This window comes from Notothenia rossii, assembly GCF_949606895.1.
Source record: "Notothenia rossii genome assembly, chromosome: 4".
Taxonomy (NCBI): Eukaryota; Metazoa; Chordata; class Actinopteri; order Perciformes; family Nototheniidae; genus Notothenia; species Notothenia rossii.
The window spans coordinates 91,759,761-91,773,434 of NC_136902.1; the positions used below are offsets into that span (position 1 = coordinate 91,759,761).

The following is a 13,674-nucleotide window of genomic DNA, read 5'->3' on the forward strand; positions in this document are numbered from 1 at the left end:
CAACATGTGTCCCCTCTTCCTCATGTCTCTTCTACATCAGCATGTGTCCCCTCTTCCTCATGTCTCTTCTACATCAACATGTGTCCCCTCTTCTTCGTGTCTCTTCTACATCAACATGTGTCCCCTCTTCTTCATGTCTCTTCTACATCAACATGTGTCCCCTCTTCTTCATGTCTCTTCTACATCAACATGTGTCCCCTCTTCTTCATGTCTCTCCTACATCAACATGTGTCCCCTCTTCTTCATGTCTCTTCTACATCAACATGTGTCCCCTCTTCTTCATGTCTCTCCTACATCAACATGTGTCCCCTCTTCTTCATGTCTCTCCTACATCAACATGTGTCCCCTCTTCTTCATGTCTCTCTACATCAACATGTGTCCCCTCTTCTCATGTCTCTTCTACATCAACATGTGTCCCCTCTGTGGAAAGAGACTCTGAAAGTTTCAGGAACAAAGATTCTCTCTCTTTTTGATCCATTTCTATAAAAACCTGTCTGAAAATGAGCCGATCAGATTTTGGCCACTTTATGATGTCATAACGATGTTTTGTCTTGTGTAACCATTAGCCAATCAGCAACCGAGGTAACCCCCCCCCCCTTATCACCTGAATCTCCTCTTAGAGCACCATTGAGTTCTTTTTAACCAAATGTCTCTCAGAGGGGCGTGGGGAGGGGCTCCTTATCTTCATCTAAAGTAACAGACAGAGGCCGTTTCTCATTCTCGAGGATTCTGGCTTCCAAGCCAATATTTCAAGGATGCTACATCATCCAGTGCCGCCGAAGGACTGTTCCAATCTCCAGCATACTTGGAATTCCACCGAGGCCGCGTCCTTGGTTTGGGGGAAATTTCGAGGCTGCACATGGGTAGACTTTGCGTCCTTAAAATCCCCACAATGCTTTGCGCACGGATTAGACAGCACACATTTAAATGTAAGTATGTAGTGGCGTAGAACATGTGTTGGTAAATATGTTAATTTGTTACATTTGTTATCACCAAAATGTGTTCGTTGAAAGTAAAGCAAGTTCATAATTAGATAGACATCGTGAGGTATTTATTTTGGGTACAGTTTATGTTGAAACAGTTAGAGAGAGTGGCACACTTGTTAGCCTGTTCCATTATTCTTTGTTTTCCGAAGCCGTGGCTTGGAAGCATACTTGCTTCGGTCCTGAAGGAAGTGACTTGGAAGTACGCGACTACCAAGCCAGTATCCTCGCGATTGAGAAACACCCAGAGAATCAGCACTTTGGAAACAGGGCTGAAACAGAGGGGATTATGGGTAATGCTGCAATGATCTGTTTGGTGTTTTAGCCAATCAGAGACAGGCTCTGGATATATCTTAGACCTGTGATATACAGTATTGATGAAAAACAGGATAATAGGAGACCTTTAACTTTCGTGAGGTTTTGAATGCAGGATGTTTACTTCTACTGGGTTATTTTCACAATGTGGTATTATTTTATAACTTTGTTCTGCTTGTGTTTAGCTGCATGTCTTTTTCTATCTTACTGAAAAGAATCCCTGGATGTGTACCTGTCCAGCTGATAAGGCTGGTGATTAAACAAAGGGAGGAGCTCCAGACAGGTGAGGGTGTTGAAGTCCAAGTAAGAAGTCAGACGCCATTTTACACTTCAACAGAGCAGGAGGAAGAAAATAGGGTGAGTGTTAACAGCAGGCTCTGCTGCGTTTTCAAGACATTCATAATGAACTCTGTTAAACTGTATGTATACAAAATATGTTATCGAAAAAATATATTTCCTCGAGTCCAATGGGACATTTTCAGATGCTGTAAACCTTTTAATTTCCTGCTTTCCGATTCATCAGAGTTACATAATCTGCCCAGTAAAGTGTGTGTGTGTGTGTGTGTGTGTGTGTGTGTGTGTGTGTGTGTGTGTGTGTGTGTGTGTGTGTGTGTGTGTGTGTGTGTGTGTGTGTGTGTGTGTGTGTGTGTGTGTGTTTGTGTGTGTGTCTCTCAGACTGGAGAAGATGAGTGAGGAAGAGGACAAGTCTTCAGTCTCCAGCTGTCTGTCTCTGAAGAGTGACCGCTCTAAACCCAGACCTCTGAACTTCAGAGATGAACCTGGACCCTCAGACCCAGAGTAAGAGTTTCTACTGTAGACTGAAGAGGATTCAGATTTGATATAATCTGTTAATCTGAACTGTTCTTTAATGATCGGAGCAAAGACATTTAGTAGAGTACAGTAACAAAGTTTAATTGAACTCTTGCTCCTTGGCATCATCAGCGATAGTAAATGATCTACTAGTGAAATCATCCTCACACTCTACATGTTGGACTTTGTGTTAAAGAGAGCTAATAAAATACAAACATGTAAAACCTTTCACTGTCAAATGAACTGAAACAGCAGAAACCCTCAAGCACGACTGAAAGTTCAGAACAAGTCCAGATATCTTTAATCGGGTAAACAGACTGAGGTCAAAATCTGCTCTCAACAAGAACTAATGATATTTAAAACATGTGTTGTTTCCACAGACGGAGAGCAGAGTCTCCAGTCCCCAGCTGTCTGTCTCTGAACAGTGACTGGTCTAAAGACTTTCCTCCACTCTTCAGAGATGAACCTGGACCCTCAGACCCAAAGTAAGAGTCTGTTTCTGCTGTAAACTGAACTGAAGAGGATTCAGTTATTATATAATCGGATAATCTGAACTGTTCTTTCATTATGGGGGCAGATAGGTACAGGAAACACAGCAAGATATTATAGAAACACCGTAGAGCAGGGGTAGCCAACACGGTGCCCGCGGGCACTTAGTCGCCCGCAGGGGCAAGGGAGGGAGGGAGAGAGAGCGAGCGAGAGAGCTGGGAGAGCACACCTTTATCTATTTAATATAGATAAATTAAGAAATCATTCCAATGTGTATAGGACAGTAAAAAAAAAAAAAAAAAACAGTTTAAAAAGGGAGTGATTAGTAAAATATAGAAAAATAGAAAGAAAGAATGTACTAGGTAACATAACATAAGAATAAACCAGTTTAAATGATTTGTTATTGGTTGTGATCATATTCTAAAGATGATTTGATTATTGAAAAGTATACAGCTTCCTTTCATATGAGTGTTGAAAGCTGTATTCACAAATTCACCAGAATGTATGGATACAACAGAGTGCACCAGCATTTCACTTCAACATTTTAAAAAACATCTTCCCGGGGGAGCACGCCCCCGGACCCCCCTAGAGGAGCTGAGGCCCGTCCACCCCCAAATAAAGCAGGTTAAAATAATTTGATTGCAAACATGTTCTTTTAGTAAACACTGAAAACGGGTCCCACAGACCCAAACAGCACACAAAGGTTAAAGGTAAGCATATTAACGTTAAAATGTGCTAAATATATACACTGCAAAAAACAAAAAAAGGAGTAAAAGTAGCCTCCGACTTGTTTTATTTTTTTAAAGTAGCCCTCACCCTAAAAAAGGTTGGTGACCCCTGCCGTAGAGTATAGTAAACCAGGAGAATAGAGGACAGTAAACATTGTTTAAGGAAATTCAATATGCTATTATATCATCAATGTATCAGTGGCATACAATGGGTTTAAAATGACAATAATATGGATAAATACTATTTATTAAAACAACATATATCATCGTTAAAACATGGAGATCCTGACGTCACTGACGATCTGACGTGAATCAGAAGAGGGAACATCAGCAGCCAGAGCTCTACAGCACCTCATATTAAATCAGGGTTATTCATGTACCTGTATAAACCAGAGACTGTCTGTGGTGCTAACAATATAATAGCTGCTGTTCTAATGACTGGATGGAGTTATTTTGAGTGTTGATGGATCAGCTACAAAGTTAGCCTAGTTTTAATGAAACTGATTTAATTCAGAAAACAAACATTTTAAAGTGTTTTGCTCGTTGTGTTGCAGACAGACCTGACGAAGCATTAACTCTGGCTTTTTACTAATCACTTTCATTACGTTGTTATTTCGACCTCCTTTCCATATTTTTATAGTAAATACTTCACAAAGCAAATTCCATGCAAATTGTGTTTATAATGCTAAAGTGTGCCAGATGAATACAGCTGATGTGTGTCTTAGTAGATACAGGGAACATGTGCTCCTCTGGGTGATGTCATGAATCCAGACAGGAGGCTGTTTGCTTTTTTAGTCATTTGAAACTACCTGATCACAAAGAAATATTAAATAGAGATATAGTCCTTTTTAAAATACCATCTAGAATTTGCCACATTGTTCTACCTTTGGTGAGAATCAGCTCCACTAATGTAAAGTGCTGTAAAGCAGTGGTTCCCAACCCCTTGGGGGGGCGCCAGAGATCGCAGGGGGGGGCGCAAGCCAGGCCTCAGATGATTTGAGGCCAAATATCATATTTAGACTTGTTCCTCTTTTTGTTTACATATAATTGTAAAGCAATACATCATTATCACTAAAAGCCACATGAATGAATCCTGAGTCCAATAACCATCAAAGTCACTCCAAGAGACTTTTAAACTTTAATTACCGCTGGTAGGGGGGGGCGCAACTTCCAACAGGAGTCATTTGGGGGGGCTCTTGGGAAAAAAGGTTGGGAACCCCTGCTGTAAAGGATGTGTTCATCTCCACAGAGGGAAGAGGAAGAGTCCTGTTCCTGTGGAGGAGCAGCTGTCCAGCTGTGCTCTGTGTCAGGACGTCCTGAAGGATCCAGTCTCTACCAGCTGTGGACACTGGTTCTGCAGACAGTGCATCGCCTCATACTGGGAGCAGCTTCCTCCATCAGGAGACTCCTGCTGTCCTCAGTGTGGAGAAAGATGGAGCATTTTACAAAGTAAGAGGCCGAACACGTGCAGCCTCTTTACCGCTGTGTGGGTGCTGGGTGTCTGCTCTTCTATAGAAACACTGTATCATCTGATCCCTTCTTCAAGGCTTTGCTTTTAAAGTGTGTACACAAATATTTACCATGGGACAGCAGTGTTCCTTAAAAAACGCATACGGGCTTAATCTCAGGGAAACATTAGCCCTGTACAAAGATAATATTTACGTATGATAGTGTGGCGGTTTGGTGCGGCTAGGTGTTAGAAGTCGGTTGCTGACAACGCCACCAAAAACTAGGTATAATACTGTTAAGGACAATCAGGTTCGTTTTACACCACGGGCAGAGACAGTTTTAAGGGTCAGAATACATATTTATTTATAACATACAAAATATCTAAAAACACCACACACAATACATTTTAATAAAATACCCACTTTGGGGAAAAGGACAGGGCTGGGACCAGTTAAAGATGGGGAAGCTACTTTTGGAGAAACCAGCTCGAGTGGTCATAGTGATATTTGACAACCACAATGTAAGCAGTTCCTCCGTTCACACTACTTCCCATCTCTGAACAGCAGGGGTAGTTCTAGGGGGGGGCAACAGGGGCCAGTGCCCCTGCAACACTGACCAGGGACTCCCCCTGTGGCCCCCGTCCAAAAAAAAGGTTACAATATTAAGATGTATTGGAACTAAACCAAATCAGAGGCCCGGATGTACAGTGGAGATTAAACTGTTCATTACCTTATATTAAAGCAAATACTGTTTTTTAATTACATTTTCGCCCTAATGTTACTAAAACAAATGCTCTAAATGAAAAACAACACTGAAACTGAGGACTGTCACTTAAAGGTGGGGGAGGTAATTTTGGAGAACCCAGCTTGAGTGCGCTAGAATTTGAAAATACACAGCCGGAAAAAATCTGCCACTTCCTCACAGAGCCCCTCCTCCAACACACACGAACGCGCATATGACCAATGAGGGCACGAGATGAGTTTGTTTATGTATTTATTGTCAAAGCACTTCAGATATTCATTGCTATCGGGATGTTAAGAGCATTCCATGGGATATAACAAAAAGTGTATCTCGAGCCGGTTTCTCAAACTTACCTACCCCACCTTTAACAAAAAGGGGAGTAAGGGGTCCAAACTAAATCACCCGTTACACTGCACAGTGCACACCACTCAAAACGGACACGTGAAGGAAACCACTGCCACCACCAGGGAGTCTGCCGCCTCAGGCCCACAGCACCTGTCCAGCACAAGATAAAATGTTAGGGTTCTGACAGAAGGTTTGTGACAGAAGGATAAACAAAGGAAAACAACAAAATACACCAAATCTGAATGAATGTAAACAACACAAATGAATAAACAAATTAAATCAAATTTAAAGTAAATGTAAAGGACAGCAAAGAATAAACAAGTGTCCATAGTCGGATTCCCTGACGCCAAGAACGGCTCCAGCAACAGGCCAGAGCGAGCAGTCTGGGCCTGTCCACAGCGACGAGCCACAGCGATGAGCCAAGCTCACAGAGCGCCCAAACGGGAATGATGGCCAAAGGTAGGGAGGGAGAATAGTTACAATAAAAAAGGGGATTCGAATTACTACCAAATCTGTATGAAAGTAACGGTTTAACTTATAATATGGGGGGGCTCATAGGTACCACCTTGTGCGGCCAGGCGCAGCCACAGAGCCGACAAGGGAGGGAAAGAGACCAATGGTGGAGCAAATGCCTCCTTTAATGCGCTGGAGATCAGACTGCACAGTGCTTTACCTGACCGGTAGAGAGTAGGACATGAACGCTGCCACGCCAAACAATTTGCGTCACCACGCCAGGCTGCAGCCACCACAAGAGAAGCGGAAATGAGAGGGACCCAGTTTGGCACCTCAGCTTAAAAACAAAACACGGGGCCAAGCAGCGGCACAGAGGGAGAAGACCTCCGGTCAGAATAGTAAAGATCTCTGCCAGCTAGTATTTGATTGTTCCTTCTGGAGTCTTCATGTCCAGAATTGTTCATTTTAATTCATATTTTGTTTAGTGTCGCGTTGTAAAGCATTGTTCTTCTTCAAGGCGTTATTTTGAAGTGTGAATGAGAAAACAGACAGCAGTGTTTTTCTTAGGTATACTTACAAAATACTTGACAGATCTTAAGCTCGGGGGAGCGTTAGCCCTGCAAAGGAATATTACAGAAGATAGTAAAGATATCTGATGGATTGTTGTCTTTATGTCCAGAATTCTTCCTGGTTCATCTGTTATGCTAAGTATCGTGTTTTTCAGCGTAGACATTAAGCTGTTTTATTAAAATCATCACTTTTTAAACCATGTCTATTTTAAGTTTTATTTTCATCCTCTAATTCTCTCCTGTTTCCTTCTCTTCCAGCAGATAGTGGTCTGCAGGAGGTTCTAGATGAACATAGGCTCAGTCTGAGGAGGAGATGTGAACGTGTGACTGAAGGAACTGATCAAAGTGAAACCCTCCTCAACAGCATCTTCACTGAGCTCTACATCACACAAGGCCAGAGTGAAGAAGTTAATACCCAACATGAGGTGAGGCAGCTGGAGACAGCTTCCAAGAAAGAGACCTTCCATGACACTCCAATCAAGTGCCAGGACATCTTTAAAGCCTTACCTGACCAACAGACTCTCATCAGAGCGGTCCTGACCAACGGAGTCGCTGGAGTTGGAAAAACCTTCTCAGTGCAGAAGTTCACTCTGGACTGGGCCGAGGGTTTGGGAAACCAAGATATCAGTCTGGTGATCCCGCTCTCCTTCAGGGAGCTGAACCTGATCAAAGGTGAGCAGTACAGTCTTCTCAGGCTGCTCCATGTTTTCCATCCAACCTTACAGAAGCTCACAGCAGAGCAGCTGGCTGTCTGCAAAGTGCTGCTCATCTTTGACGGCCTGGATGAAAGCAGACTTTCTCTGGACTTCAGAAACAATGAGGTTGTGTCTGATGTCTCTCAGCAGTCCTCAGTCAACGTGCTGCTGACAAACCTCATCAGGGGGAAGCTGCTTCCCTCGGCTCTCGTCTGGATAACTTCCAGACCTGCAGCGGCCAATCAGATCCCTCCTGAGTGTGTGGACAGGGTGACAGAAGTACGAGGCTTCACTGACGCCCAGAAGGAGGAGTACTTCAGGAGGAGATGGAGTGATGAAGACCTGTCCAGCAGAATCATCTCTCACATCAAGAGCTCCAGGAGCCTCCACATCATGTGTCTGATCCCAGTCTTCTGCTGGATCACTGCTGCAGTTCTGGACCACATGTTGACTACAGACCAGAGAAGAGAGCTGCCCCAGACCCTCACTGACATGTACTCACGCTTCCTGCTGGTCCAGACCAAGAGGAAGAAGCAGAAGTATGAAGAGGGACATGAGACGAGTCCACAGCAGCTGACGAAGGCTGACAGGGAGGTTCTTCTGAAGCTGGGGAGGCTGGCGTTTGAACATCTGGAGAAAGGAGACATCATGTTCTACCAAGAAGACCTGCAGCGCTGTGGTCTGGATGTCACCGAGGCCTCGGTGCACTCAGGAGTTTGTACACAGATCTTCAAAAGAGAGAGTGTGATCTTCCAGAAAACAGTCTACTGCTTTGTTCATCTGAGCATTCAGGAGTTTCTGGCTGCAGTCTACATGTTCCACTGTTACACCAACAGAGACACAGAGGTACTGAAGGACTTCCTGAAGGGAATCTGGTCCTATGAGAACAGTGATAACAGTTATTATGATTACCCATCCCTGGATGTCTTCCTGAAGGGAGCCATGGAGAAATCCCTAAGAAGTGAAAATGGCCACCTGGACCTGTTTGTCCGCTTTCTCCACGGACTCTCTCTGGAGTCCAACCAGAGTCTGTTAGGAGGACTGCTGGGTCGCACAGACAACAGTCCAGAAATCATCCAGAGAGCCATCAACAACCTGAAGAGGATGAACAGTGATAAAATCTCTCCTGACAGGAGCATCAACATCTTCCACTGTCTGACAGAGATGAAGGACCTCTCAGTAAATCAGGAGATCACAGAGTTCTTGAAGTCAGGGAACAGATCAGAGAAGAGACTCTCTGTGATCCACTGCTCTGCTCTGGCCTACATTTTGCAGATGTCAGAGGAGGTTCTGGATGAGTTGGACCTGAAGAAGTACAACACATCAAAGGAGGGACGACGGAGACTGCTTCCAGCTGTGAGGAACTGCAGGAAGGCTGAGTAAGTCCAGATGTGATTAGCTTTATAAACTAGATCAGAAGTTTAGTTCTTCAAATCTCAGTGATTCTATTTATTATATTGATTATTCCCTTTTATAGTTTTAGTTCATTTCATATTACTTGTCCAACAAATTAAGGACTTTAGAGGTTTTCTCAGAGCAGCATGTGATCACAACATACAGCAGTATTTCACAGTGATCAGTGAAATCAGTAATTCATAGATCGTTCAATTTGTTCAACATCTGTTTTTAAGAGTTTAAAATAAGTTCTGACAGGCTGACAACGAATATAGAAAACTCTATTATTAAATTAAGTTGACTAACAGTGAATGTTACTGAGAACATTAACTTGTTTCACCAAATTCATGAAGTTAATATAATGTTTCCTCTCTTTTATGCTAACTCTTTTAGTGATATTTGTGTGACAGGCTTACTGGCTGTGGACTCTCAGAGACTGAATGTGAAGTCGTGGCCTCAGCTCTGAAGTCTGACCCCTCCCATCTGAGAGAGCTGGACCTGAGTCACAACGATCTGCAGGATTCAGGAGTGGAGCTGCTGAGTTCTGCACTAAAGAGTCCAAACTGCAGACTGGAGACTCTCAGGTCAGTTCAATAACTCGATATAATAATATAATTATGGTAATTATATATATTTTTCCAGTATTTATAATTCGTAGAATTTTCCCGAGAACAAATACATTTTAATTATGTTGTTCTGTTTTTGATAATGGTTGAATATTGAGCAGAATAACAAAGATCAGAGAAGGTGAATGTGCAACCCAGTCTCACGGCATTTCGTGTTATAGTCACGAAATGTAATCTATTGATTCGTGTTCACCAACACGATTTTCCAAGAAATGTATTTCTAGTGTGTTTCGTGCCTGCACCACGTCTTTTTGTCTTGGAAGACCGGAAGCTGTGGGGTTCATTAAAACAGGTTGTTACTCAATATCAAGCCACGATTATTGTTTTTATTTTAAATCGTATAATGTCTGACTTTCTTTGCCGTCCGTGAGGAAAATAAATGGGGCTCAGAACATCAGAATACTGAAATCAGTAATTTTTCAATCTTTTTTTCCTTCTAATTTGTTATTATTTTCTAAATAACACACTGTTATTTACTCACCAATAACACACAATTATCCTTGTTTTTATTTATTTGTTTAATTCTATAATCTCAGACTTTTTTGCCGTCTGCCAGGAACTGAATTTCAAAATAAAGTTATCAGCCTCAGCTATCAACATAATTGCGTTGCCAGGCAACAGTTTGCGGTGAAAACAGTATTTCCGGTCTCAAAGTTTTCAAAGTAATCTGCAGTACTCATGAACTAAAAACATCAGTTTATCCTTGTTAATTACAAAACATTGATTGGTTTAAATTTTGTACAATGCTTTTGTGTTTTTCCCCTTCGATTCGGAGTGACAAATATTTTTGGGGGAGTTTAGGATGGCCGAAGACTCAGTGAAACCAAAGCAGACTATCCAAAACTGGACTCGAACGGGTCCAGCCCCGCGAGATATTTGATAGTTGGTGCTTGAAAAGACTAAACATTTATCTGCAGATCCCTATAAAGCACATTCATTACTCGTTATTCTCTACTTATAGTTCATTAAAGACTGTATATAATGGCTATTTTGCACATCCCTTTCAAGATTTCAAGATTTTCAAAGGTTTATTAACATATCATATTATACACAACTACGGTGTAGTTTTGCAATGAATGAAAAACTAGGGTCGCAGGTTCCTCAACAGTGCATTACAAGACATCTATCAATATGTGTGTATACCTCCACCATTAAACTGTCATATTCCGCACATTTCTTATTCTATCTACATACTGTACATCTTATAAGAGTATAATAAATATGTATAATATCAGTTAAAATAACGGCTTCAACATAGTTAACATTGCAGGAAAGTTGATTGTCAAGTCCCAAAACAAACCATGCAACATATTAGACGTTAAGTACTTTGTCAGGCTTAATATTTATCTGTAGATACCCCCAATGCTTTTTTCTTATTTAAAAGAAGACCGTAACCTAAAGTATTATTTAATGTTTAAATAAAGCCTCATTAGTTTGTCTGTTTTGCACATCCTCCTATTAATATCTTTGGACGTCCGGCACTAAACTTTTTTTATTGTAGAGATCACTTATAGCAGGGGTGCCCACACTTTTTTGGCTGGTGAGCTACTTTTGAAATGACCAACTAACCGAGGTCTACCAACCAAAAATAAAATCCCAAATTGCAAGGGTTGCTGAATAACACGTTTTATTTTTACATTGGATAACTACAATAGGGCTGCAACAAACGACTAATTTGATTATCGATTAATCTATAGATTAATGAAACGATTAATCGACTATTCGGACTACTACTGTGTGCCTTGCACAATTTCTCAAACGCTCTTATTTAGCCTTCAACTTTTAGATTTAGTTTGAGGTTGTTTTAGGCATGTGGAAACTAACAATGAAGACAATAAAGATGAATACTTGATTCAAAAGTACATATATTATTAAATTAACTAAACACATTTTGAACAAAATTAACATTGCTTTTTATTTGAATTAAATAAATAATATTTCACATCAAAAGAAACAACAATGTTTTAACAAATCTTATTAAATAATCTGATGACAGAACTGTAAACAGAATAGCTGAAACTTTAACAAAATAAATAACTCAGTTACCTCTAATCATTAACTCATGTTTGTATAATGTAGTTAACTCTGTGTGTTGCTGCTAGCATACATAACACCTGACGTGGAAACGTTACTCGTGGATGAGGCTACAGAGCTACTAGAAAGACAGTCGAACCCGGTGCATTCCTCCGTCTGGATGTGGTGCACTTTTGCTAAATGTTTAGACAAATTGCTCGTGTTACCGCCCTGACATGCTAAACACTTTTGGTGACGAGCATTGTCCACCTCAAGACGGGTAACATGTAACCACACCTTGGAGCGCTTCTCTCCACCATCTCCTCCGTGTGTTGCTGCATGTAGCAGCTGCGTGTGTGTAAACTGCCCCGCCCCCTTGCAAACAGACGGGGGAGAGAGAGATCTCTTCTGGATTGGAAAGATAGAAAATACACCGACCATAGACGCATTTGTTTGTCTTTTTGCATGTTAGAAACGAGTTGGCGACACTAAGACTAAGAGATAATGTTTGTGTAGCAATAATACATGACCTTTCTCAACTCGCTACTCGGAGGGAAGTCGCTGTCATATGCCTTGTGAACACTCCGATAATGCCTCTCCACGTTACCTTTCTTTGGCAGAGCGACGCTTGCTTTACAAATAAGGCAAATAACCTTTGAATGTGACATCACAAAAAAAGATTCTCCCTCCCATTCTGTGTGGAAGTGGTATGTCTTTAGCTTTTTGCTCGTTCCCGCACTCATTTTGTTGTTTGTCTCTCCCGGCACTTGACTGATTTTGTATCGCTTTTGCATTTCTGTCAATCAAGTAAACTCCTGAATTAAGTGGCAGGGAGGCCAAGGGGGGAGGGATCAAAACCTGTTTTGTCTATTTTAACGGAGCTGGATTTTTTTTTTTTATGAATGACTCGCGATCTACCAGCATTGCCCCCGCGGTCGACCGGTCGACCGCGGTCGACGTACTGGGCACCTCTGAATTATAGTATCTTCTTGAATTTTTATATTCTATATTTCTATCATTGACCTTCTACTTTCCCCCTAATGTGTATGTACTCTTAATATTTTTTTCATCAAATATAACACATTCAACACAAAAATTCAATATTGGGCTTTAACCACTAGGTGGTGCGGGTTGAAAAACTGTCAAGTTTAAAGTGTTAACACAATAAATTCTACTTTCCAATATAAGTTTCCAGTTTAGTTCTTGAAAGCTGTATTTTTGTATCCACACAAATATTTGTGGAATATTTGAACCTGCAACAGTCAAAGACAAGCAACTTGAGGAGTTGGAAAGGTAGTTTCTGAAGATGTTACGAATAAGGTACACACAGCATACAATGGCATAATAACTGTTTATTATTAGTGTAGGACACTTATGTATCTATAACATCTGAAGATGCTATATTATTTCACATGTTTTACTTCTACAAATTAATATCTGATTTGTAAAACATCACAGACAGAAAGGTATATCCATCATTTAACGGTTAGATATTGAAATTCTGATTCCATAGATGTGTCTCCTATCACCCAAAACCCCTGACTATTCTCTCAACTCAGTATTTACATTCTTATATTCACAGAAAATCAGTAATATCTTTAAAAACTACAAGTCATTTTCTATCAGCTGTGCACCGTTACGGTGTAAATATAACCTATCTACGAATTAGATCAAATGTAAAAGTCAGCCGAATTAGTGTTGATACTGCAAGGAGACGTATTGTGTGAAGAGAAATTGAAGATGTTTATGATCCACGTCACATTTTCAGTTTTGGCAGCAGTTCTTCCTGTTTGTCTAGAAGTCTTCTCAGCAGGGCTCTATAAATAAAGAACTACGGCAGATAGTTAATATGTAATGCAGCCGAACCGTGTATTACAATGCCGTTATGTGATGACTTTCAAAGAGAAAAGCAAGCACACTGAGATGAAAGTATTATTTTCTTCTTCTTTTTTTTTCGGATTTCATATCGCATAAACACCATATCCCAACGTGCATTGCGGATAAAACATCCAATCACCGAGCTTCAACCATAGCTGATGATCTTGGGTAATCAGTTAAGTGGC

General features: G+C 41.1%; 1 protein-coding gene across 1 annotated transcript in view; it reads left to right on the forward strand.

Moving 5' to 3' along the window:
- Positions 1-1,586: 1,586 nt before the first annotated feature.
- LOC307034969 (NACHT, LRR and PYD domains-containing protein 12-like) overlaps positions 1,587-13,674 on the forward strand; it is a gene marked incomplete at its 3' end in the record, with an annotated part of 263,271 nt that continues 251,183 nt past the window's right edge. The window contains exons 1-6 of the mRNA XM_079673893.1: positions 1,587-1,655; positions 1,974-2,096; positions 2,489-2,593; positions 4,575-4,774; positions 7,141-8,956; positions 9,383-9,556. Coding sequence (XP_079530019.1) covers positions 1,984-2,096; positions 2,489-2,593; positions 4,575-4,774; positions 7,141-8,956; positions 9,383-9,556 — 2,408 coding nt within the window. The 5' untranslated portion in view covers positions 1,587-1,655; positions 1,974-1,983. The remainder of the gene's footprint in view (positions 1,656-1,973; positions 2,097-2,488; positions 2,594-4,574; positions 4,775-7,140; positions 8,957-9,382; positions 9,557-13,674) is intronic.